Here is a 25,141-nt window from a genome sequence, read left to right as displayed (position 1 = left end):
CTCTGAACATTCTTGTAGACATATCCTGCATATTATATGTATTTATCTAAAATATAGAGAGAGAAGAAGAACTGATAGATCACAGAGGATATATATCTTAAATTTTGTTATATAATGATAAAGCATTTTCCAAAGTAGCTGTATGAACTAATACTCCCACTAGCAGTGTACAAGGATTCCCATTTATGGATATTCTTGCCATCACCAGATATGTCAAATTAATCTTTTGCAAATGTGGTAGGTATGCAATGGTATTTCCTGATTTCAACTTGCATTTCTGATTACTAATAAGGAAGAGCCTCTCTTTTCATATGTTTGCTAGTCATCTAGACTTTCTTTTTTGTGAAATGCCTGTTCAAGACTTTCATCCACTTCCTATTAAGTTCTCAGTTCTTATTGATTTACAAATATTTTTATATTCTGGATACCAATCCTTTGTCAAATATATGTGATGCAATTATCTTTTCCAAGTCCATGGCCTGCATTTTCACTGTTCCTTATAATTAGATTCCAGTTATGCATTTTGGGCAGGAACATCATAGAAATATAGCCATGTTCTCACTGCATTTTACTAAGAGGCACATTTGTCTACCTGTCCCATCTCTGGTGATGTTAACTTTGATCGGTTGTTAAAGGTGGTATCTGACAAGTTTTCCTCTATAAAGCTATTTTTTTTCCTTTGTAATTAATAAGCATTTTGTGGGAAGCTATTTTGAGGTTATATAAATATCTTGTTACTTATCAAACTTTTACCCACTAATATTAGCATCCATTGGATGATTCTTGCCTAATCAGTTCTTACTATGATGGCTGCCAAATGGTAATTTTCTTCTTCTTTTTTTTTTTTTTTTTTTGGCCTCACCATGCAGCTTGTGGGATGTTAGTTCCCTGACCAGGGATCAAACCCGGGCCCTGGGCAGTGAAAGCACAGAGTCCTAACCACTGGACCACCAAGGAAGTCCCCTCTTATTTTTTTTTAACTGAAGTATAGTTGATTTACAATGTTGTCTTAGTTTCTGGTGTACAGCAAAGTGATTTAGTTATACATATATTCTTTTTCATATTCTTTTCCATTAAAGTTTATTATAAGATATTGACTATAGTTCCCTATGCTATATATAGTAGGACCTTGCTGTTTATCTGTTTTGTGTATAGTAGCGCATATATATTAATCCCAAACTCCTAATTTATCCCTCCCCCGGAGTTTTCTTATTCATTTTTGTACTTTTTATATTAAAGATCACGAGTTCTTACCTCATTCAAAAGGTGATAATCCACTACTATCACTTATTTTCATATTCCAACTGTCCCAGACTTGGCCAGTAGGAACCCTTCAAGCTAGCCCTGTCTTCTTTTGACATGTTCTCGTCATTCTTTGAACAATTCCTTACTTTCTGGCATAAGAGATTCCAGGCTTATCTAGGCTTATCATCCAACCTAGAATCAGCTATTTCTCCAAGGAATGCTGTTTCTTTTTAGTGGAGAATGGTATTTAGAAACCAAGATCTTGATGCCAGTTATGTTTCTGCTACTGGAGTACCAATTGTGTCTAGGCCCTCTCAGCTGAGCAACTAGGAAACAGACGTGTGTGCTCGTGCACTTGAATACATATGCATATGTGTGTGTGTGTATGCAGACACCCACATACAGTTTCAACTCTCCATTGAAAGGTTTAAAAGCAACGACATCCAGGACATGCATACATCCCCACCATATCTATATACCTCTATACCTATACACCATTGCTCTCTACCTTTCTCACTCTCTAAATATATATAGATAGATAGATAGACACAAACAGATTCACACATTAAAAACACATAACATATACATATATGGATACACACACATACATATGAAGTCATACACATGCCTCTGGTCTGATTATATCCACCATTCATTCTAGCCTTCCTACATTCCATATTTTGAACTCCCTTCTTCAATTATGAGAAACCTGGTTCACATCATAAATTATTTATCTATAATTGTGGTATATTTGGTGTTTTAAGAAATATTTTGCAACCTGAAGGTCATGAATAAATTTTCTATACTGTCTTCTAAAATCTTTATTGTTCTTTCACACCTAGATCTGTAATCTACCTGCAGTTAATTTTTATGTATGGGGTGAGCTAGAGGCCAAGTTTCATTTCTTTCCTATATAAATAAGAAAATGTCCCAGCACTACTGACTGAGAAGATCAACCATTCTATACTATTCTACCACGTCATCTTTGACATAAATCAAGCATCAGGTGGGACTTCCCTGGCAGTCCAGTGGTTAAGAGTGCGCTTCCACTCCAGGGGGTGTGGGTTCGAGCCTTGATCAGGGAACTGAGATCCCACATGCCACACAGTATAGCCAAAAAAAAAAAAATCAGGCATCAATAAATGTGTGAGTCTGCTTCTGGTGCTCTGTTTTGTTAGTTTGGTATATTTGTTCTTAGGCCACCACGACACTACCTTAATGACTACAACTTCTACAAGTCTTCAGCTGGTAGAAGTCCTCTCATCTTAATGTTCTTCAAGATAGCCTTATCTATTCTTGGCCCTATCTCTTTCCATAAAATTAGGCATCATTCTGTCAAATTTCACAAATCCTCTTTAAGTTTTTGACTGGGAACACATCAAAGCTATAAATTAGCTTGGAAAGAATTGATATCTTTATACTAGTCCATAAACATGGTATTTATCTCCCTTTATTTAGGTTTCTCAATAAAGTTTTATTAATTCTGCCCACTGAAATCTTCTACATGTATTATTAGACTTATTGCTGGTCCTTGATATTTTTTGATATGAAAAATGGTATCATAGCTTTGATTCCAAGTAAGAACAACAATATCTCTCTCCCACTGAATGCAGCCATAAAACATGGACAGAATGCATGGAACAAATATTTTAAAACTCTGAAAAGTAAATGGTAGTAGATGAACGAGGAAAGAACAGAATGTGAAATCCACTGTATTAGCAGAGAGTTTAAACTTAGGACGAAACCAAAACACACAAAAAAAAAGACCTCCAGGAGAAGCCATTTATTTTTGGTTCAAAAAGTAGGAAAAGAGACTCTTAATTTTCAAAGAGAGGGAGAGAAAATTCCCCATTTATCCTTTATTTTCTTTTCTTTTCTCCATTTTCTCACATCCCAGCCCCCAAGCAATCCCAGAGCTCCAGTATAAAGAGCTATGATCCCAAGAGAGTGGGGGAAATCCCAGTTGCTTTTTTTTCTTTCTAGGTCCTACTGCTGCTTGGCACTGAACACAAATACAGTCACAGGAAGCACAGAGCAGGGTAACTGAAGTCTCAACTTTCCAGCCAGAGAACCACCAAGGGGAGCCCTAGCAAAACAGAAAGTACCACAGAAATCACAAAAAGGGAAGAGCTTGAAAGAACAACCCAATAAACTTTTTTATAAACTCCTGGGTGCATCCCCGGGCAGCACATGCACAGATCATACCTAAAACAGCAGCATAACCACCTTTGGGATCTGAACTACAGGAGATACCACTGCCCAGGTCTCATATTGGCCGCCTGTGGCACGTACATAGGTTATATCCAACTAGCACTGCAAGGCCTTTGAAAATGGAACTCACACTGAAACTACAACCTATAGAAGGCTGGTCAGAACTTTTGGCATGAACCCAAATAAGCTGATTGCCTGCTAAAACAAAATATCAACATTCTCCATAAACTTTACACAAGACCTAGAGTTGCATAACACAATATTTTAAACAGTCCAGATAACAATGCAAAATTACTGAGCATAAAAAGAGCTAAGAAAACTCAACTCACATGGGAAAAGACAATCAACAGACACAGACTTTGAAATTAACACACAAACATGTTAAAGTGACTACTATAAAAATGCCATAGAAGTATAAATACCCTCAGATCAGTAATCTAAGCTTCCATATTAATCAATTAGAAAAAGAGCAAAACAAATTCAAAGCATGCAGAAGTCATGAAATAATAAAAATAAAAGGAGAAATCAAAGTGACAACAGGAAAACAGTATATAATGTGAACAAAATAAAAATCTGGTTCTTTGAAAAATTTCAGTACAACTTATAAACCTCTAGAAAGACACACAGAAAGAGAGAAGACATATATTACCAACACCAAAGAAAAAAGAAAAATTGGGACTTCCCTGGTGGCGTGGTGGTTAAGAATCCATCTGCCAATGCAGGGGACATGGTGGGTCCAAGCCCTGGTTCAGGAAGATCCCACATGCCATGGAGCAACTAAGCCCATGCGCCACAACTGAGCCTGTGCTCTAGAGCCTATGAGCCACAACTACTGAGCATGCGCAACACAACTACTGAAGCCCACATGCCCTAGAGCCCTCATGCCACAACTACTGAGCCCGTGTGCTGCAACTACTGAAGCCCACGGGCCTAGAGCCTGAGCTCCGCAACAAGAGAAGCCACGGCAATGAGAAGCCCGCGTGCTGCAACAAAGAGTAGTCCCCGCTCACCGCAACTAGAGAAAGCCCGCATGCAGCAACGAAGACCCAATGCAGCCAAAAATAAATTAATTAATTAATGAAAAATAAAAAGATAACTTAAAAAATTTTTTCTTTTAAAAAATAAAAAAAGAATAAAAGAAAATACCAGTACTAATCTTGCAAATATTAAAAAGATAATAAAATACTATACACAACTCTATACACATAAATGATAGTGAAATAGAAAAAAAAAGACTAATTCCTCCAAAACCAGAAACTACAAAAACACACCCAAAATGAAATACATTACCTTAATAGTCCTTTAATTGTTAAAGAAATTGAATGTGTAGATAAAACCCTAAAATTCTGTACAACTGAAACTAATATTGTAAATCATCTACAGCTCAATTTTTTAAAAAAAAGACCTTCTGGGGCTTCCCTGGTGGCACAGTGGTTGAGAGTCCACCTGCCGATGCAGGGGACACGGATTCGTGCCCTGGTCCGGGAGGATCCCACATGCCGCGGAGCGGCTGGGCCCGTGAGCCATGGCCGCTGAGCCTGCACGTCCAGAGCCTGTGCTCTGCAACAGCAGAGGCCACAACAGTGAGAGGCCCACGTACCGCAAAAAAAAAAAAAAACTTCTGAAACAGAAAAGTCAAAACCCAGATGATTTCACTGGAAAATCCTACTAAAATTTACAGAATGAAACCATTTCTACCTGATCCGTGACAGAAAATAGAAAAGGAAGGAATACTTACAAACTCATTTTATGAAACCAAAACCAAACAAAAACAATATGAGGGGAAAAGACGACGGATCAAGAATGAACATAGATGCAAAAACACTCAACAGAATATTAGCAAATTAAATCTAGCCCTATATAAAAAGGATAATACACACCATAACTAAGTGGGGCTTATACCAGTAATACAAGGCTGATTTTATTTGCAAAAAATCAATCAATGTAATCTACCACACTAACAGTTTAAAGAAGAAAAAAAATCACAAGACCATATCAATGAAAAAAACAACATTTGACAATATTCAAGATGACTTCATGATAAAAACTGCCAGCAAAAAAGAATATAAGGACATTTTTTCAATCTTATGAAGGGCAAACAAAACAAAATCTAGGACTAGTCAGTGCAGTAAGTACAATAGAGCAAATCAGACATGACTTAAGATAGGATTAGCAGGACTTCCCTGGTGGTCCAGTGGTAAAGAATCTGCCTTCCAATGCAGGGAACATGGGTTCAATCCCTGGTTGGGGAACTAAGATCCCACATGCCTCGGGGCAACTAAGCCCCAGCGCCACAACTACTGAGCCTCAACTAGAGAGCCTGCATGCTGCAAACTACAGAGCCTACACACTCTGGAGCCCACGTGCCACAACTAAAGAGAGAAAACCCACACGCCACAACTACAGAGAAGCCCTGAGCTGCAACGAAAGATCCCGCATGTCTTAACAAAGATCCTGAGTGCCACAACTAAGACCTGAAGCAGCCAAACAAACAAAAAAAAGAAAGGATTAACAAATGGATTAGAAAAAACCAATTAGAATTCTAAAAAGGATGAAAAGAAAATATAGTAGAGAGGATTTTAGACATAGAACTAAAGGGAGAAGATCTAATATATATACGTATATATATATATATTTTTTTTTTTTTTGGTTGCATTGGGTCTCCGTTGCTGTGAGCAAGGGCTACTCTTCGTTGTGGTGTGTGGGCTTCTCACTGCAGGGCTTCTCTTGCTGTAGAGCACGGGCTCTAGGCCCGCAGGCTTCAGTAGTTGCAGCACGTGGGCTCTAGGACATGCGGGCTTCAGTAATTGTGCTGCGGAAGCTCAGTAGTTGTGGCACATGGGCTTAGTTGTTCCATAGCAATGTGGGATCTTTCCGGACCAGGGCTCGAACTCGTGTCCCCTGCATTGGCAGGCAGATTCTCAACCACTGCGCCACCAGAGAAGTCCTAATATATCTAATGTATTAGTCTCATGAGGTCAATGGGGCAGAAACAATATTTGAAGAGCTATTCGCTGAAAATTTTCCAGATTTGATGAAATACATCAACTCACAAATTCAAAAATGTCAAAAGTCCCAAACAGGATTAAAAAGAAAAAAAAAAGGACACCAAGACACAACACAGTAAAACACCAGAAAGACAAGAAAAACCTTACAAGCAGCTAGAGGGAAAAAAATTAAAATACAACTTCTAAAGAAGCAACAAGCTGGCAGCTCACTTCTCAACACAAACAGTGGAGGCAAGAAGATAAAGGAGTGATATCTTCAAGATGCTGAAAAGAAAATACTGCCATCCTCAACCTATGCAACCTAAGCAAAAATGTTTTTCAAGAATGAAACACAAAAGGGACTTCCCTGGTGGCCCAGTGGTTAAGAATCCGTCTTCCAATGCAGGGGACGCTGGTTCGATCCCTGGTCGGGGAACTAAGATCCCACATGCCGTGGGGCAACTAAGCCGGCGCGCTCTAGAGCCCGCACACCACAATTAGAGAGCAGACGCACACACAATGGAATATTACTCAGCCATAAAAAAAGAATGAAATAACGCCATTTGCAGCAACATGAATGGACCTAGAGATTATCATTATCTCTGATTATCATTATCTCTGATGTAAGTCAGAGAGAGAAACACAAATATCATATGATATCACTTATATGTGGAATCTAAAAAAAAAAGATACAAATGAACTTATTAACAAAACAGAAATAGACTCACAGACACAGAAAACAAACTTATGGTTACCAAAGGGGGAAGGGGAGGCAGGGATGAAGTAGAAATTTTGAATTAACAGATAAAATAAACAAGGACCTACTCTATAGCATAGGGAACTATACTCAATATCTTGTAATAACCTATAATGGAAAAGAATCTGAAAAAGAATATACATATATGTATATGTATAACTGAATCACTTTGCTGTATACCTGAAACACTATAAATCAACTGTACTTCAATTTAAAAAATTTTTTAATAAATAAAAATAAATTAAAAATAGCTTTGTGGTATGCAGGTAATGTAAGTCTTAAGAATATAGTACTTACATCCTTAAATGTATATATTAGAAAAAGAGGCTGGAATGTTTATCTCAAATTAAGAAGAAAACAGCAAAACTAATCCAAATAAAGCAGAAAGAAGGAAATAATAAATCAAGAATAAGAGTTAATGAAATAGAAAATAAATATATAACAGAAAGAACTAGTAAAGTTAGAAGCGGGTTATTTTAAAAGATTAATTAGGTTGATAAACCTCTACTGAAGGAAAAGAGGAGCCACAAATAACCAATGATAGTAAAGAGAAAAGAAGCAATATAACAGATGCTGCAAACCTCAAAAAGATAGTAAGAGGTGGCTCTGAACAATTTTCAATTAATAAACTTGAATATCTACACAAAAGAATATATTCTTACAAAAATAACTACCCAAAACTCATTCAGGAAAAAAATACAGATAAGCATTCTGAAATCAAATAAGCCTCCTCCGTGGGGCCTCCGTCCACTTTACCAAAATGGTAAGAGGGGTTATCTCTGGATTGTACAATTACAAATGATTTTATCTTTCTTCTACATTTTTCAAACTATCTACAAGGGCATGTGTTACTTTTTAAATTTTAAGGGGAGAAAAAAGAACTTGGAGCCTTAGGTTCCAGTCCTTTTTTTCCCCTCTCTCATTGAAGTATAGTTGATTTACAATATTATGTTAGTTTCAGGTGTAGAGCACAGCGATTCAGTATTTTAATGGTGTATAATTATAGATTATACACCATTAAAAGTTATTACAAGATAATAGCTATAATTCCCTGTGTTTTACAATATATCCTTGTTGCTTACCTATTTTATATATAGTACTTTGTATCTCTTAATCCCATTCTTCTAATTTGCCCCTCCCTCCTTCCCTCTCCCCTTTGGTAACCACTAGTTTGTTTTCTATATCTGAGTCTGTTTCTGTTTTGCATATCATTTGTTTACATTAATTTTTAGATTCCACATATAAGTGATATACAGTATTTGTCTTTTTCTGACTTATCTCACTAAGCATAGTATTCTCTAGGTCCATCCACATTGCTACAAATAGCAGAATTTCATTCTTTTTTATGGTTGAGTACTATTCCATTGTGTATATATGTATCACATCTTCTTTATCCATTCATCTGTTGATGGACACCTGGGTTGCTTCCGTATCTTAGCTATTATAAATAGTGCTGCTATAAACATTGGGGTGCAGGTGTCTTTTCAACTTAGTGTTTTCATTTTTTCTGGATATATACTCAGAAGTGGAACTACTGGATCATATGGTAGTTCTATTTTTAGAGGAACTGTTTTCCATAGTGGCTGCATCACCATTTACATTCCTACCGACAGTGTACAAGGGTTCCCTTTTCTCTACATACTCTCCAACATGTATTTGTAGACTTTTTGATGACAGCCATTCTGACAGGTGTGAGGTGATATCTTGTTGTTTTGATATGCATTTCTCTAATAATTATCAATGTCGAGCATTTTTTTATATGCCTGTTAGCCATCTGTATGTCTTCTTTGGAAAAAAAAGTCTATTCAGGTCTTCTGCCCATTTTTTTTACTAGGTTGTTTGTTTTTTTGATTTTTTTTTTAACCTATATATTTTGGAAATTATCCCCTTGTCAGTCATATCATTTGCAAATATTTTCCATTCCATAGGATGTCTTTTGGTTTTGTTGATGATTTCCTTTGCTGTGTAAAAGCTTTTAAGCTTAATTAGGTCCCATTTGTTTATTGGTTCCAGTCTTAATTCTGCCACAGGGTCTGCTGTGTAGCTTTGATTAAATTCTTTAATTCCTAGATCTAAAATTCCTATACTAGATCTAAATTGTAAAATATTTCATTTCATATACCAATTTAACATACAAGATGGATATTAATCCTTCCATTTCAAAAAAAATTGTGTTTCTATATATCAACCACATGCAACTGGCACTATTAAATACTACCAGAAAGAAGGGCTGTAATTCAACTACTTTACCAATTTAACTAGTTTATACCTTAAAACAACATACACCAACAGTGTACAACAGTGCATATTTAATAGCTGGTTTGCCTTAGAGGGTATGCACAATGCCTAGGCACTCAAATATTTTTTCAATCAAGGATGACCAGGAAGTTAGGCTAAACAAAATTCTACTAGGAAAAGGAAACTTTCCTTCTTACTTTCTATATTTCAACATAGTTTGAATTATGAGTTTTTCACAATGTAGATATTATATTAATAATGTTAAAACAAAAAATTGAATTCTTTATGGTTTTTGTTTGCTTTTTGATTTTAATGGCCAAATTGGGCTTTTGATTATATAAAATTTTTCTAGCATAAAATGACAGCCATGTTTAAATGTTCCATTTGTCTATGTATTAGCACATTCTTCTTTTTTCTTTGGCTGCACCCCACGGCTTTCCCTGACCAGGGACTGCACCCTCATCCTCGGCAGTGAAAGCACGGAGTCCTAACCACTGGACCACCAGGGAATTCCCAACATTCTTAAAATTACTTTCTAAAGAAAATCTTGCTTCTAATATGGTACTGGCACAAAAACAGAACTATAGATCGATGGAACAGGATAGAAAGCCCAGAGATAAACCCACGCACATATGGTCACCTTATCTTTGATAAAGGAGGCAGGAATGTACAGTGGAGAAAGGACAGCCTCTTCAATAAGTGGTGCTGGGAAAACTGGACAGGTACATGTAAAAGTACGAGATTAGAACACTCCCTAACATCATACACAAAAATGAGCTCAAAATGGATTAAAGACCTAAATGTGAGGCCACAAACTATCAAACTCTTAGAGGAAAATATAGGCAGGACACTCCATGACATAAATCACAGCAAGATCCTTTTTGACCCACCTCCTAGAGAAATGGAAATAAAAACAAAAATAAACAAATGGACCTAATGAAACTTCAAAGCTTTTGCACAGCAAACGAAACCATAAACAAGACCCAAAGACAACCCTCAGAATGGGAGAAAATATTTGCAAATGAAGCAACTGACAAAGGATTAATCTCCAAAATTTACAAGCAGCTCATGCAGCTCAATAACAAAAAAACAAACAACCCAATCCAAAAATGGGCAGAAGACCTAAATAGACATTTCTCCAAATAAGATATACAGATTGCCAACAAACACATGTAAGAATGCTCGACATCATTAATCATTAGAGAAATGCAAATCAAAACTACAATGAGATATCATCTCACACCGGTCAGAATGGCCATCACCAAAAAATCTAGACACAGTAAATGCTGGAGAGGGTGTGGTGAAAAGGGAACACTTTTGCACTGCTGGTGGGAATGTAAATTGGTACAGCCACTATGGAGAACAGTATGGAGGTTCCTTAAAAAACTACAAATAGAACTACCATATGACCCAGCAATCCCACTACTGGGCATATACCCTGAGAAAACCATAATTCAAAAAGAGTCATGTACCAAAATGTTCATTGCAGCTCTATTTACAATAGCCAGGAGATGGAAGCAACCTAAGTGTCCATCAGCGGATGAATGTATAAAGAAGATGTGGCACATATATACGATGGAATATTACTCAGCCATAAAAAGAAACGAAATTGAGTTATTTGTAATGAGGTGGATGGACCTAAGTGTCTGTCATATAGAGTGAAGTAAGTCAGAAAGAGAAAGACAAATACCGTATGCTAACACATATATATATGGAATCTAAGGGAAAAAAAAGGTCATGAAGAACCTAGGGGTAAGATGGGAATAAAGACACAGACCTACTAGAGAATGGACTTGAGGATATGGGGAGGGGGAAGGGTGAGCTGTGACAGGGCGAGAGAGAGTCATGGACATAAACACACTAACAAACGTAAGGTACATAGCTAGTGGGAAGCAGCCGCATGGCACAGGGATATCAGCTCGGTGCTTTGTGACCGCCTGGAGGGGTGGGATAGGGAGGGTGGGAGGGAGGGAGACGCAAGAGGGAAGAGATATGGAAACATATGTATATGTATAACTGATTCACTTTGTTATAAAGCAGAAACTAACACATCATTGTAAAGCAATTATACCCCAATACAGATGTTAAAAAAAAAAAAAAAAAGAATATTCCTTTGGCTGAGTTCAGTTTACCACCAGGTGGGGCAACCACCTCAATCTTGTCTTTGTCAGGCTCCTCAATTTTCAATTCCAGGCCCAGCTCAGCTATTTTTTAAAATCTGTAACTCTTAAAATAAAAAATCTCTACAAGGCTTCCATGGTGGCGCAGTGGTTGTGAATCTGCCTGCCAATGCAGGAGGCACGGGTTCGAGCCCTGGTCTGGGAAGATTCCACATGCCGCGGAGCAACTAGGCCCGTGAGCCACAACTACCGAGCCTGCGCGTCTGGAGCCTGCGCTCTGCAACAAGAGAGGCCGCGACAGTGGGAGGCCCGCGCACCGCAAGGAAGAGCGGCCCCTGCTCTCCGCAACTAGAGAAAGCTCTCGCACAGAAACGAAGACCCAACACAGCCAAAAATAAATAAATAAATAAATAAAATTTTTTTTTAAAATCTCTACAGTCCAGGTATTAGGTTAATCTCTAATTTTTTATGTATTAAAGTCTTTCAAAAGCAAAATTGTGAAAATTTTAGAACTGCTTAATAGGCACATAATTTGTCAATTCCTCTCAATACATTAATATGCATCCTTAGATTAAACCAGACCAGCTAAGCTTTATACCTGGATTGTATTCTCTTAGCTCTCCCTGCCTCCATCCTATAAAATTCATTTATCTAAATATGGCCTAATGCCATTGACCTATATCAAAAAGTATTGTAAAAAATAGCCTTATAAAAGTGGTCACCATATTTACTCCAAGGATGTTGTATATTATACTAAGCGCCGTTTCTATTTACTAATTTATTGGGTACTATTTTGTACCCAATAAATTTTTGTTCTAGGTGCTAATGAAATAGCAGTAAAGGGTATTGAAGGCACTCAGGTCTTTTCTCTGAGTGAAAAAAGAAGTCATTTGAAAATTTTGAACGAGAGACTAATAAGATCCGATTTATACAGTAACAGAATCATTCCACTATTATGTTGAAAATAAACTGAAGAAGTATAAGACTAAAAGCAGAGAAGGCAAGGAGACCTGTTAAGAGCCTATTGCCATAATCTTGGAAAGAGATGATGGTGCCCTGGACCAGGGTGGTAGCAGCACAGGTGATAAGTAGACAGATTCTGGATGCATTTTGAAGGTATAGCCAACAGAAGTTGCCAACATTAGATCTGGGGTGTAAATGAAAGAAAACAGTGAAAAATTCCAAGGGAACTGGAAAAAAAAAAAGGAAGGTAGCCATTTACTGCTTTAGAGAAGGCTGGAGGAAGAGAGTGTTATGAGACAGCTATTAGACATTCAAAAGGGAGATGTCAAAGAAAAGCTGGATACAGAAATCTGAAATCAGGTTGAGAAGGAGTACTTAAGGGAAGTAAAGGAAAACCAGCAGAGCTAAGTAAAGAAACTATTTCAATGAGGAAGAAAAAGCAATTTTACAAGACAGAAAAGGAGAAACTGTTAGAGCAATGTGCTTGAGTAGATAAGAGGGGATGGGACCTGGGATATTAATTGGGGTTTCTCACAACTGCAGCAGTATTGACATTTTAGGCTGAGTAATTCTTCATTGTGGGGAGCTGTCTTGCACATAATAGGATGTTTATCAGGGTCTCTGGCCTCTGCCCACTAGATGCTAGTCCTTCCCTACAACCTTGTCAACAATCAAAAATGTCTCCAGACACTGCCAAACGTCCCAGGGGGCAAAATCACTCCCAATTTAAGATCATCGGTACCAATGGAGGAACTGGCCTTTCCTGGAAACACTGACAATTCATCCATATAAAAGATGCTATGGTTACAGTACATGACAGTAATTTTAATATCTCCTTCTGATTAGATCCTCCTAAGTACAGATACAGTCAAGGCCAGAGAAGACATGAGGAAGGTGCCAGCATATAACAAAACCGAAGTCATTACTCCTAGGAAGATGTCAGCATTTTGTTATTGAAATGCAGAGACCATATAAGCTATGTGTGTCTTTGAACTTAGTCTAAGCCAAAACTTTTATGTTTTGGGGGAGAGGGGGTCCAATCTATGCTGTCTTGCATAATGCCCATATAGTTTCAGGTTTCCTGGGTTTCTTCTAAAATCACAAGAGGAAAACGTCATGACGTAGTATGAATTAAATTAAATATCATTCCTGAGAAGGCTCAATTTTTAGAGGAATAGCCCAAAAGGAACACATCTCCAATGATAATCTAAGAGGATGATATTTGTGCCTTTCAAATCACCCCACCAAATTATCATGTAGTGTTTAAAGGAGTCTGGTTCTATTCAGTGACCCCTTTATAGCTAGTGACTTCTCCATCAAAGAGATATAAGCTAACCATATTTTTAGGTGTTTAGGATGGAGGCAAAGGGGAGCATTAAAGGAGCCTTTAGCAATCATGAAATGAGAAAGTTTGAGAATAAAAGCACAGTCAATTGGTTTCACATATTATACGTCAAGTGCCAGGGTTACATGAGCTATCTCTAAGAGCAAGAAAATACAGTCACACCACCTGTGAAAGTTGCACCTGCCTCCCTGCTTCCTCAATAACAAGTCCTATCCTGTTATATCACAAATTAGGGATCCAGAGCAAAAATAAAATGAAAAAAGGATACTACAAACTCAAAAAGATTGAAAACCCTAAAACTCCTATTAAAATATTTAGTTTCCAAACTTGTTTAAAAAATAAGCCACAAAAAAATAAGCTAGAAGAGCCTTACTTGAATCTGAATTACAGATATTCTCTATTATTATCCCCTTTTAAACACTGCCTTCCTTTCTATCACAGAAGGAAATTAAATTGGTCAGGCACGACTTGTTTTTCCACTGCACCATTACTGTTGTAACCCAACATCCTATACTCTTTTTGATGATTAAATACTGAGACTCTGGGCTTCCCTGGTGGCACAGTGGTTGAGAGTCCGCCTGCTGATGCAGGGGACGCGGGTTCGTGCCGCGGAGCGGCTGGGCCCATGAGCCATGGCCACTGAACCTGCGCGTCCGGAGCCTGTACTCCGCAACGGGAGAGGCCACAGCAGTGAGAGGCCCGTGTACTGCAAAAAAAAAAAAAAAAAAATACTGAGACTCTGATTTATTCTAAAAGTTTCTCAAGATCCAAATTAAGATACTGATTATAATTTCTTCTTTTAATTGAAGTATTTACATATTTACAATGTTGTGTTAGTTTTAAGTGTACAGTTAGTTTCAAGTGATTCAGTTATACATATGTATGTATATATTCTTTTTCAGATTCTTTTCCATTATAGGTTATTACACGATATTGAGTATAGTTCCCTGTGCTCTACAGTAGGTCCTTGTTGTTTACTTATTTTATATATAGTCGTGTGTATGTTAATCCCAAACTCCTCATTTTTCTCCCCCCATCCCCACTATCCCCTTTGATAACCATAAGTTTGTTTTCTATGTCTGTGAGTCTATATCTGTTTTGCAAATAAGTTCGTTTGTATCAATTTTTTAGATAATTTCTAAAGTCATCCTTCAAATACTCAAAAAGCTAAGAACAGAAAGTAAAGGAGTAAATCTATTTAGTGGGTGGTTGAATACCATCACCCTGGCCCATCTCCCAATCTGCACTGTACTCTGACAGTACCATCTACCAGATACTGAGGATACAATCATAAACAAGAGCCTCCTTCTCGACTGTGAGCCCGAAGAAGAACCACTACTTCACAAAGGCTCTGCATGGCTTAATCCCTGAGGATAAAGGAAGTCAGGCTCCCTGACTGTAGAGTCTGACCAACAGTCTTGTACATACATACAAGTGGCAGGGCACAGAGGCGCTAGACCTATATCCTCACCACAATCACTTTACGTTTCTGGTCCATCTTCTCTTTTGCCCCTTGGAAATCTCTAGAGAGGTCTGTATAAATGCCATCCAAGGTCTGAATAGTTAAAGAGAACCTAATTTAAGAACCTCATTTTACAGATGAAAAACCTAAAAAGTTTCAGCAATTTGGCCAATGTCATATAAGTAGTTGGTCTCTGACTTCCCATTTCTGAGAAGGCATTATTTGGGGTTATACCGGAGTTTCAGGGTAGCTGCTAGGAGTCTTCTCACTCTAGAAGGCAGGCTAATTAACAATCTACCTAGGGACATAAGTAAAAACTTACAGAACCTCATATTCACCTACAGGCTGACAGCAAACACAAGGCCACAAACTCTAAAAGATATCAATTTAAATAAACAAGAAGCTACTCTCCAAGAATAAATGGGCCAATTTCGCTTGGGAAACAAGCCCGTTCTAAATTCTTGACTTCTGTCCTTCCCTTTATTCTCAGCATAGGCTGTCAATAGGTAAAGTCATTATACCTATTGATAACTAGCCAGTACAAAAGCATTTTTCTGTCCAACTCTCCAATTCCCCTGGCCAAAAGTGATCTCTTATTCCTTCTGAATTCCCACAAGAATTTAAGTGCCTCACAATACCACACAGCTGACCTGCTGTGGTTAAGTATACATCTTAACTCCCCTAGTAGATAGATTACCAGCTTCCTAAACTTTTTTAATAAACTCCCTGAAATCTGGACTATTTTTTTTTGTTCTTTTTTATTATTTTTTTTAATCTCCACAGAGCCACACACATCCATGTGTTCAGCAAACATTTGTAAATGTATAAACAAGCTGATTATTTTCAAAGTTCGGTGTTGCCATAATTCTAGGACTAGAATGTTATTATGCTACAGTAGAATAAAAATATATCTAAATGCCAAAAAAAGGTCATATATGACATATATAACATGTAACATAACATTATCTTCTAACTTTTAAATAAATGTTTTTTCATTCATTTCATTCACTACTAGAAAAAACAAAAACCAAAGTCAAGAATGTCAGAATACAAATATATTTTCCTAAAAAGCTAAGGGTAATGTTTGCAAATCGTATTTTTCAAAATTCTAACAGTATTCGCTACTTAATAAAGAAGCCCTGTGGGGTGTTTTTAAAGTCCTGTGTTTTGTTTTGTTTTTTTAATCACTTTTGTGAAGGAACAGTCACCCAATAATGTACCCTTTATATCACACCACTCCTTGGCTTTTGTTGTTCTTACCATCTAGAAATGCCTAATACTACTCTGTCTTTCCAAGTGTCAATCTTTCATGAAATCTTTTATCTTCCCAACTACATGTGATCTCTTTCACCTGACTTACATTGTAATTATGTACATCATTTTTTATCTCTGCCAGTATATTATAAGCCCCCTGAAAGTGGAAATGACTTACTAATTTTTGTAAACTTTTTTCATCAATGTATTGAATTCATATCAGAATGCAGTAACATCAACTGCCCCTGTATGTCTGAAAATATAGTCTGTACCCCTTAGGTGAACAAAATATTTTAATTATATTAATAATCATGTACCATCACTATTTTAATTAATATTCTAATGCTTACAGAAAAGTAAAGTAAAAAAAACTAAGGACTATTTTCAGAAAGTAATAAACAACATAAATAAGGAGAAATTTAAACTATCTGTTGCATTAAGCCTTAAAACAGCCACTTACCTGTTAGAAGGTAGTTGGAAATGTATCGATGGCAAAATAAACTACAACAAAGCTCATACATCAACCTTTGGACTACCTGGGACCTGACTTATTACAGGATAACAATATTTCCCAGGACTTAGATCTTATATTGAAAAGAACAGAATGATCAAAAGGTGATCTTTATACAAGTGTATTTATAAAATTACAATTGAGTGTTTTAAAAAACTCCTAACTGCCAAAACACAAGTAAAAACCATCACAGCCCACATGCTAGCACTAAAAGTACTCATCACTGGGTTTGTCCACTACCAACTGCATCACCATGTCAACACAGTAGAGATCGTGCCCTGACAACATAACCAAGCAGACATTCACTGCCCAGCCGATCACACCACCACCACCCACCACCTCCCATGCACAGTGCCATATACATATAACAGATTGTTTTGCAATTACAATGTCATGAACACTTCAAAATTCTTTTAGAACAATTCCTTTTCAAAAACTTTGCTTATATTGGGGCTTCCCTGGTGGCACACTGGTTGAGAGTCCGCCTGCCGATGCAGGGGACACGGGTTCGTGCCCCGGTCCGGGAAGATCCCACATGCCGCGGAGCGGCTGGGCCCGTGAGCCATGGCCGCTGAGCCTGCGCGTCCGGAGCCTGTGCCCCGCAACGGGAGAGGCCACAGCAGTGAGAGGCCCGCGTACCGCAAAAAAAAAAAAAAAAACTTTGCTTATAGACTCTGAAATAAATGATCTGCCCTATTTTGAAAAGGTCCTCAGGTTACCACTGGCTAGCTCCAAGACAGTCTTACCTTCTACACTGGCCATGTCTAGACCCTCCCCACATATACACACCCTTCAGAGCAAGAACTCTGACAGGAAAGAAACATGCTACAGAGAAAAGCCCACCAGATGAGAAGTCACAAGACCTCCATTCCAGTGCGGGCTGGTCCCCTTGTTAGTCATCTGACCCAGAACTAAAGTTTTTTCATCTGATTGCTATACAAATCAAATGGCATGCTCTACATAAAGGAGTTTTACCTTTTCTTTTAATTTCATTTTTACTATACTAACACAGGCATTGAAATAATTGTTAGCTGATTCCTGAGTACTTGAAAACAGCTTGTTCTCATTTTTTCAAGCAACTCTGTTCTTCATAGAGTCCAAAAGGTCATTTCTAGTTCAAGGCAAAATTATAACTGGATCAGTGTATTCAAAACTAAGATATTGGGACTTCCCTGGTGGTCCAGTGGGTAACACTCCATGCTCCCAATGCAGGGGGCCAGGGTCTGATCCCCGGTCGGGGAACTAGATCCCACATGCATGCCACAACTAAGAGTTCACATGCCGCAACTAAGAAGCCTACATGCCGCATCTAAAGATCCCACATGCCGCAACTAAGACCAGGCACAACCAAAATAAATAAATAAATATATTTTTAAAAACTAAGATATTAAAATGAGATGGTGTGCAACATGGGTGTGTAAATGCCAAAGGGCCAAAATAATCAGTGTCACAGGCAGGCATCCTAAACCAGGTAAATTTTGAGTCATTATTTGGGAAAACAAAACGCAAGAATTCTCTTGTTGCAACATAAAAATGTAGGCTAGAGTGAGAAGATTGGTATGTCTAGAGCAGAGAGGCCAAGGTGAGGAGTATATATAATCAAATGTAAAGTCAAAGATGGCAGAAGAATATCTGACAAATTTAAATTTCACACCACAGCTCTTAGAAACAACTACATACTCTTGAGCCAAGAATGATATGGTGAAATGCTATTTGAAGATTATTATACCAGCAGCTGTGTGGAGGATGAATTGAAGTGATCAGAGATGTCAGGAAACCAGTTTGGAAGTTTTTAATATTAAGTAATACAAATAAGGTTCTACAATAATCTGGTAACTAAGGACATGAAAAGGGGTAAATCTGGTAGTCACTGCAGAGAGTCAGCTAGATTTGGTGACAGGTTGAAAGAGGGAGGTGGAAAAAGATTTGAAAATGATTCCAAGGACCTGGTCATGAGCAGCCTACAGCATAACCACACCTGTGCAGCACTAATGGTTCTGGCATTGGCTTTTCCAGACTGCACCTGAACCTGTTTAGCCCTATATACCAGCCTCACAATGAGACACCACTCTACCTTAGATGGAAACAGAAAACTACCACGACCATAATAGTGTGGAGATACCCCATAAGCCAAGAGTCCAGATTCATTTCTTGATGGAGAAAGCCTGGGGAACTTCCTCCCCACATACACAACTAGAGGAGAGGGAAATTTCTTCTCTCTATGCCCCCCAAATTGTCTACACACTTGAAGCCCAAGCTCAACACTATATGGATCTTTCAGGTCACAAGTACACAAAACACAGATGACACCATTGATAGGGATAGGTGTAACAATATAAGTCAGGCAAATTATATTTTTTAAGGGTTCATTCTAAACTGGTACAAAGCCAAGTTGATTACATTTAAAATTAAAATGGCCAGAAAACAATCTTATGGGGTTATTTCTAATGTATCACAATGTTAGATAAACTCTGCTCCTGAATGCACTGTGCTACATAATGATTCTGCAGTTTTGCAGAAGCTTTTCTTATTTCTGCAGCTTTAAAAACATGCTACTGGAAAGCAGACATCAGATCAGAGTGTTTTTCTTGTCTAAAAACATACCGTTATGCTATTTCCAATTTCATCAAAGAGAATGATTATTAACAACAATGTGTATTTAATCGAGGTCTAATTGTCTACAGTTCCTTCCAAGGAGGACCAAGTCTAAATTTAACACAAAAAAGAAACTCATGTTAATCCATGGGAGTCTCTCTGTGGGTAAATGAAGCTCTAGAGCTTGGTTTGAATTGGCTATACTAACAACATTCCATTCTCAAAAGGATTAATCCATCCAAGCTCCTTGAGAAACATGTCTATTTCATCCAGATTTTTAAGAGGTTCTAACACATTATCGTTTACATACACTTTAATCTCACAAACAGGAAAAACACTGTCATAAAATTTTCACATTGCCCTATCTTTAAAACAAACCAACCAGCCTACCTTGCAAACGGATTAAAATATTATCTAGGGAGGTTACCAAACCGTGATCTCGTCATAAATAAGGGCTCTCCAGACCGCTGTCACTCTAATTATTCTATTCTAAATTTCTCGGAAGCAGAGAATGAATTTTTCCATTTTCTTGTTGGAATTAAGGTTCTGCACATCAGGAGGTACGGAGGGTTGGGCTTAAAGCCACCGGCTCCAGCGGCTCCTCAATGTCCTAACACAACGGGCAGGGGGAGCCAGACGCAGCATCGCCTCCACGCTCCGCGAGGAGACAAGACCGAGTCTCTGCGCCTCCAAACCCAGAGCAGGTGCGAAACGGACGCAGGTGCGAAACGGACGCTCTGGGCTTTCAGCGGTTTCACCTTCCTCCACCACAGACCCGGGGCCATCCTAGGAGACGAACCGTCTGGTGCAGTCACCCCCGGGGCCCGTTTGCTGAGGGCGGACAGGGCGGTGGATTCCTCAACCTTTCCCCTGACCGGCAATTTCCTACAGCAGCCGCAGGAATCACAGTCCCACGGCCCGCCCCGCTAAATTGGGGTGCAAAGGGGACTCGGGTGGGGCCTACCAACACCTCGCAGCCTCCCGGGGAGGCGTGGGCCGGACAGGGGGTCTTGGCCCCCGCGTAGAGACTGCGGTCTCTCTCCCTCGGGCTCCCGGACACCGCTCACCGTGAAGGGGACATCTTCGACGCTGCCCACGGAATAGCAGTTGTCTCCAGGGTTGACAGCTCCGGTGAGGACCTGATGTAGATGCATCTCCAGAGCCCCGGCTGGCCAGGCGAACGCACTAGAAGACTGAACGAGCCCCGCTCCCGGCCCTCCTCCGCCCGCGAGAGCGCTTCCCGCTCCGCCTCCCTCGGGACCCACCCCGCCGCGGCTCGGGCTTAAGGCCTCGCCCCCCTTTTGCCTTCCCCCAGCCTGGTCCCAGCCATGGGAGCTCCTCGACCGCCGCCGCCGCCGCCGCCGCTGCCGCCGCCGCCCGGATCGCCTCTCGGCTGCGGAAGTGCCCGGATGCTCCCACTGCCTGCTGCACCGGCGCACAAATGCGGGAGGAGCGCAAGGGTGCTTGTGAAGTGGGGAGGGCGGAGGGGGAGGGGCTGGGTAGCGCGCGGCCGGGCGCGTGCTGGAAGGGACGCTCCACCCGAGGGAGATGGGCGGCGTGCGCGTCCACCCTTGGGGCAGCGCCAGTCGACTGGAAGGGTAAATCCCTCCTTCCGCTGCTAAACCCTTAGCTCAGTCCTCCCCCGCCCCGCGTTTGCGCGTGCGCGCGCAGAGGTTTCCAGGGCAATTGCGCGCGCCGCGCGGATCCTTGTCCCGGGATTGCGCGCGCAGAGGTGCGGGAATTCCCTTGGAGCCTCCAGGCTGCGGCCGCTGGGGGCGGTCGTGGGGGTGGCCGCAGGGCGGAGCGGAGGTCGCTCCGGGCCAAGCCGCAGTCCCTCTCCGGAGAAGCACCGCGAGTATGCTTCGATGAGTCTTTAATCCATTACCAAGTACACTGCATGATGGTCAGTGCAGTTGACTTCAGGAGGACACCCGTCAGCGGAAAATTCACCTCGGGAAATCTTAGGTCCCTTAGGGCTTTTTTCAAGTACAGTGCATAAGATATTTTACTTTATGTAAACAATAGAAACATCTTGCAACTGTGTAGAGAAGCCGTACTCCCCTAACAGCAAATTATTTTGTTCCCACCTTTTGTAACGGTTGTTCTAGACAGCGAAAGGGCCCCCTGGAATGAGTGACTCCTCTAGGCTCTTTTTTCATGCGCGATGTTATGGATTCTTGCAGAATCGCCTGAATTTTCCAGACTGTTAACCTTTGATACAGGGATCAGATCCCTGCTCCAGTTCAATTCGTCACAAGGCTTTAAGCCTATACTGTGTGTGATTAAGTCACTGGGGCAAGGAAGTAGAAGGGACTAAGTTACAACTATCTATAAAAACAGGCAGAACGCAAAAAGTGTTAGGATTGAGACACAAAAGTCTATGCACCACAGAAGAGGAAGAATACTTTTGACTAAGGGGATGGGTAAAGTGTTATGGAGAAACTGACATAAACGCTGCATTCAAATAGAGAAAATAGCCTAAGCTAAGGCTTAGAAGTGTAAAATGACAGGATGTGTTAGAGAAACAATGATTAGATTAATGTTTAAGGCTGAAGATATATAGGGTGAGAAAAGGAATGGTAGTTAACAAGAGATGGATACATCTAAGAGGTAGCTTGTGGCCAGCCTGAACATGTAGAGGCTTGAATGCTCCACAAAGAAGCTTAGATTTCATTCCCGTGCAGTGGGGGGGGGGGGGGGGGGGGTCCATCAAATGCTTCTGAGCAGTAATGTATAAATTTTTTTTATTTTTTTTATTTATTTATTTTTTTTTGCTGTACGCGGGCCTCTCAGTGTTGTAGCCTCTCCCGTTGTGGAGCACAGACTCCGGACAAACAGGCTCAGCGGCCATGGCTCACGGGCCCAGCCGCTCCGCGGCATGTGGGATCTTCCCGGACCGGGGCACGAACCCGTGTCTCCTGCATCGGCAGGCGGACTCTCAACCACTGCGCCACCAGGGAAGCCCCTGTGAACAGTAATGTATACACTCAGCTGCTTTAGGAAGGTAACTTTGTAAGGCCAACTGGCCGGAGGCAGGGGAACACAATCAGATTCACAGGTTGCATCAGACCGAAATTCTCCGGACCACCCAGTCCCAGAAACTGCCCTGGAGACATTCCGGACCACCCAGTTCCAGGAACTGACCTGGGGACTTTGAACCCAGCCCAGCCTTCCCGCCTTTCGAGGGGCGGGACTAACGGTCCCCCAGGATACCCGAAAAGACCACCAAATAAGGAATACCCTGCGCCCTCCCAGATTCACCACACCCCTTTCCCTTCTTCCCCTATAAAGTCTTGCCCAACCCTCGCCCGGGTGCGACTTCTCTGGCCCCTTTCTCTCGGACCAGTGAACCTCGCCTGGGAGCGCTCCCTAATAAAGCTCACTTGAAGCTTTCCTCTGTTTCGCGTAAGATCCGACCTTACAAACTTCATATCAGTGTGAAGGATATTTAGAAGAGTGGGGAAGATTGCAGGCAAAGACCTGGCAGGAGTTGGTAATCTGTTGAGTGGAAGAAGGAATCAAAGATAATTCCCAATGACCTAGGGCATTTTCATTTGCATTTAATGGCGTAACTGTTCCCCCAGTCACCCAAACTAGAAACCGCAGAGCCAATTTCAGCCCCATTCTCTCTGTTGTCTATATCCAAGGATCCCTTTTCGAGGTCCCTAGTTCATGCCCTTCATCATACCTACTGCCCTTTACTTTCATTTAGACCTCATCATTTCTCATGTAATTACCCTAAAAGCCTCCTAACTGGTTTGACTGCCTTCCAACTCTGTGCTCTCCAATCCATCCACAGCTCTGCGGCCTGAGAAACCTTTTTAAGGGAAAAATTTCTCTGCTTAAAATCTCCACTCCCTACAGCTTCTGCCTAATCTTCCAGTTTTATCTCAGGCTGTTCCCTCACACCCACTATGCTCCAGCCCCACTGAGCTATTTGCTGTCTCCAGGGCATACTGTGTTCTCTTAATCTTCCCAGTCTTTGCTCTTTGCTCTGTCTCAAATGCCCTCCTTGCCCTTGTCTATCTGACAAAACACAATTTAGTTTAAAAGTCACTTACTCAGTAAAACCTTTCTTGTCTAGCCCCAAACACCTTGAGGCTTCTTCCTCTTGAAACACACATATCACATAGCAATCTAACTGTTGGTTTGTGTCTGTTTCTTCTACTAGAGTTGTAGATATTTCAAGTCAGGATCAGTATCTTATTTTCTCTGTGTCCCGGGTGCCTGAATCATAGTACTTTACTTGTACTGACATACAAGATTTTAGGGCTTCCCTGGCGGCGCAGTGGTTGAGAGTCCACCTGCTGATGCAGAGGACGTGGGTTCGTGCCCCAGTCCGAGAAGATCCCACATGCCGCGGAGCGGCTGGGCCCGTGAGCCATGGCTGCTGAGCCTGTGCATGCGGAGCCTCCGCAACGGGAGAGGCCACCACAGTGAGAGGCCCGCGTACCGCAAAAAAAAAAAAAAAAAGATTTTAAAGTGAATAAGATCACCCAATTTTTCATGAAAAATTTATGGGGTAAAAAAGAACCTGTTAGTATACATGTATTTATTTGTGTGTGTGAAACTGTTTAAATGATTTTCAGTGGTTTTGTGGAAGGAAGTAGTACATACTCATGTTAATGGAGTATACTATGTACAGTATATTGGGTTCTAGGAAATCACAAGTTCTGTATATTTAATTGTATACTACTAACCATGAATAAAGGTACTAAGCCACATTTTTTTAAAAATAGTGAAAATATTGCAGACAACAAAATGCACACACTATGCGTGAAGTACCACAAAGGCAAATACTGGTGCTGCATCTTGGTACTAGCAACTAAACAGCATGCTACAGCATCAAATAAATTTGGGGTAATTCCTATATATACAGCATATATCAATAAAAATTGGTATAAAGCAAGCAGTTAGATACAATAAATTTAAATAAATTCCTCTATAAGAAGGAACAGGGACTTCCCTTTTGGCGCAGTGGTTAAGAATCTGCCTGCCAATGCAGGGGACACGGGTTCAATCCCTGGGCCAGGAAGATCCCACATGCCGCAAAGCTACTGAGCCCACGCGCCTAGAGCCCATGCTCCACAACAAGAGAAGCCACTGCAATGAGAAGCCCACCCCCCGCAGCAAAGAATAGTCCCTGCTCACCACAACTAGAGAAAGCCCGCGCACAGCAATGAAGACCCAACGCAGCCAAAAATAAATTAAAATAAAAAAATTTTTTAAGGGAACAAAACATACAACAAATTAATAGATTTGAAGAAATTCCAATATCATGTTCATACATAAAGGCAGATATTTTACTAAACAGTAATACATGTTGAATAACAGAAAAAATGAATATGATATAGAAGCTACTGTTTTAGTGAGTAATAGCTGTATACTAAGAACTGAACACTGGGTACTTCCCTGGTGGCGCAGTGGTTAGGAATCCACCTGCCAATACAGCG

General features: G+C 40.3%; 1 protein-coding gene across 4 annotated transcripts in view; it reads right to left on the bottom strand.

Moving 5' to 3' along the window:
* The window catches only part of DMXL2 (Dmx like 2), a 160,929-nt gene extending 139,750 nt beyond the window's left edge, over window positions 1–21,179 (bottom strand). For 3 of the 4 annotated variants that reach the window (XM_049705959.1, XM_049705960.1, XM_049705962.1), the window contains exon 1: window positions 20,756–21,179. In XM_049705959.1, the coding sequence (XP_049561916.1) occupies window positions 20,756–20,842 (87 nt within the window). In that variant the 5' untranslated portion in view covers window positions 20,843–21,179. The remainder of the gene's footprint in view (window positions 1–20,755) is intronic. The other variant, XM_049705961.1, reaches the window with a different exon arrangement.
* Between the last annotated feature and the right edge of the window lie 3,962 nt (window positions 21,180–25,141).

This window comes from Orcinus orca, chromosome 2, assembly GCF_937001465.1.
Source record: "Orcinus orca chromosome 2, mOrcOrc1.1, whole genome shotgun sequence".
NCBI classification, from domain to species: Eukaryota; Metazoa; Chordata; class Mammalia; order Artiodactyla; family Delphinidae; genus Orcinus; species Orcinus orca.
Note: the sequence above shows the minus strand (reverse complement) of the source record. Positions and strands in the feature narration are given on the sequence as shown.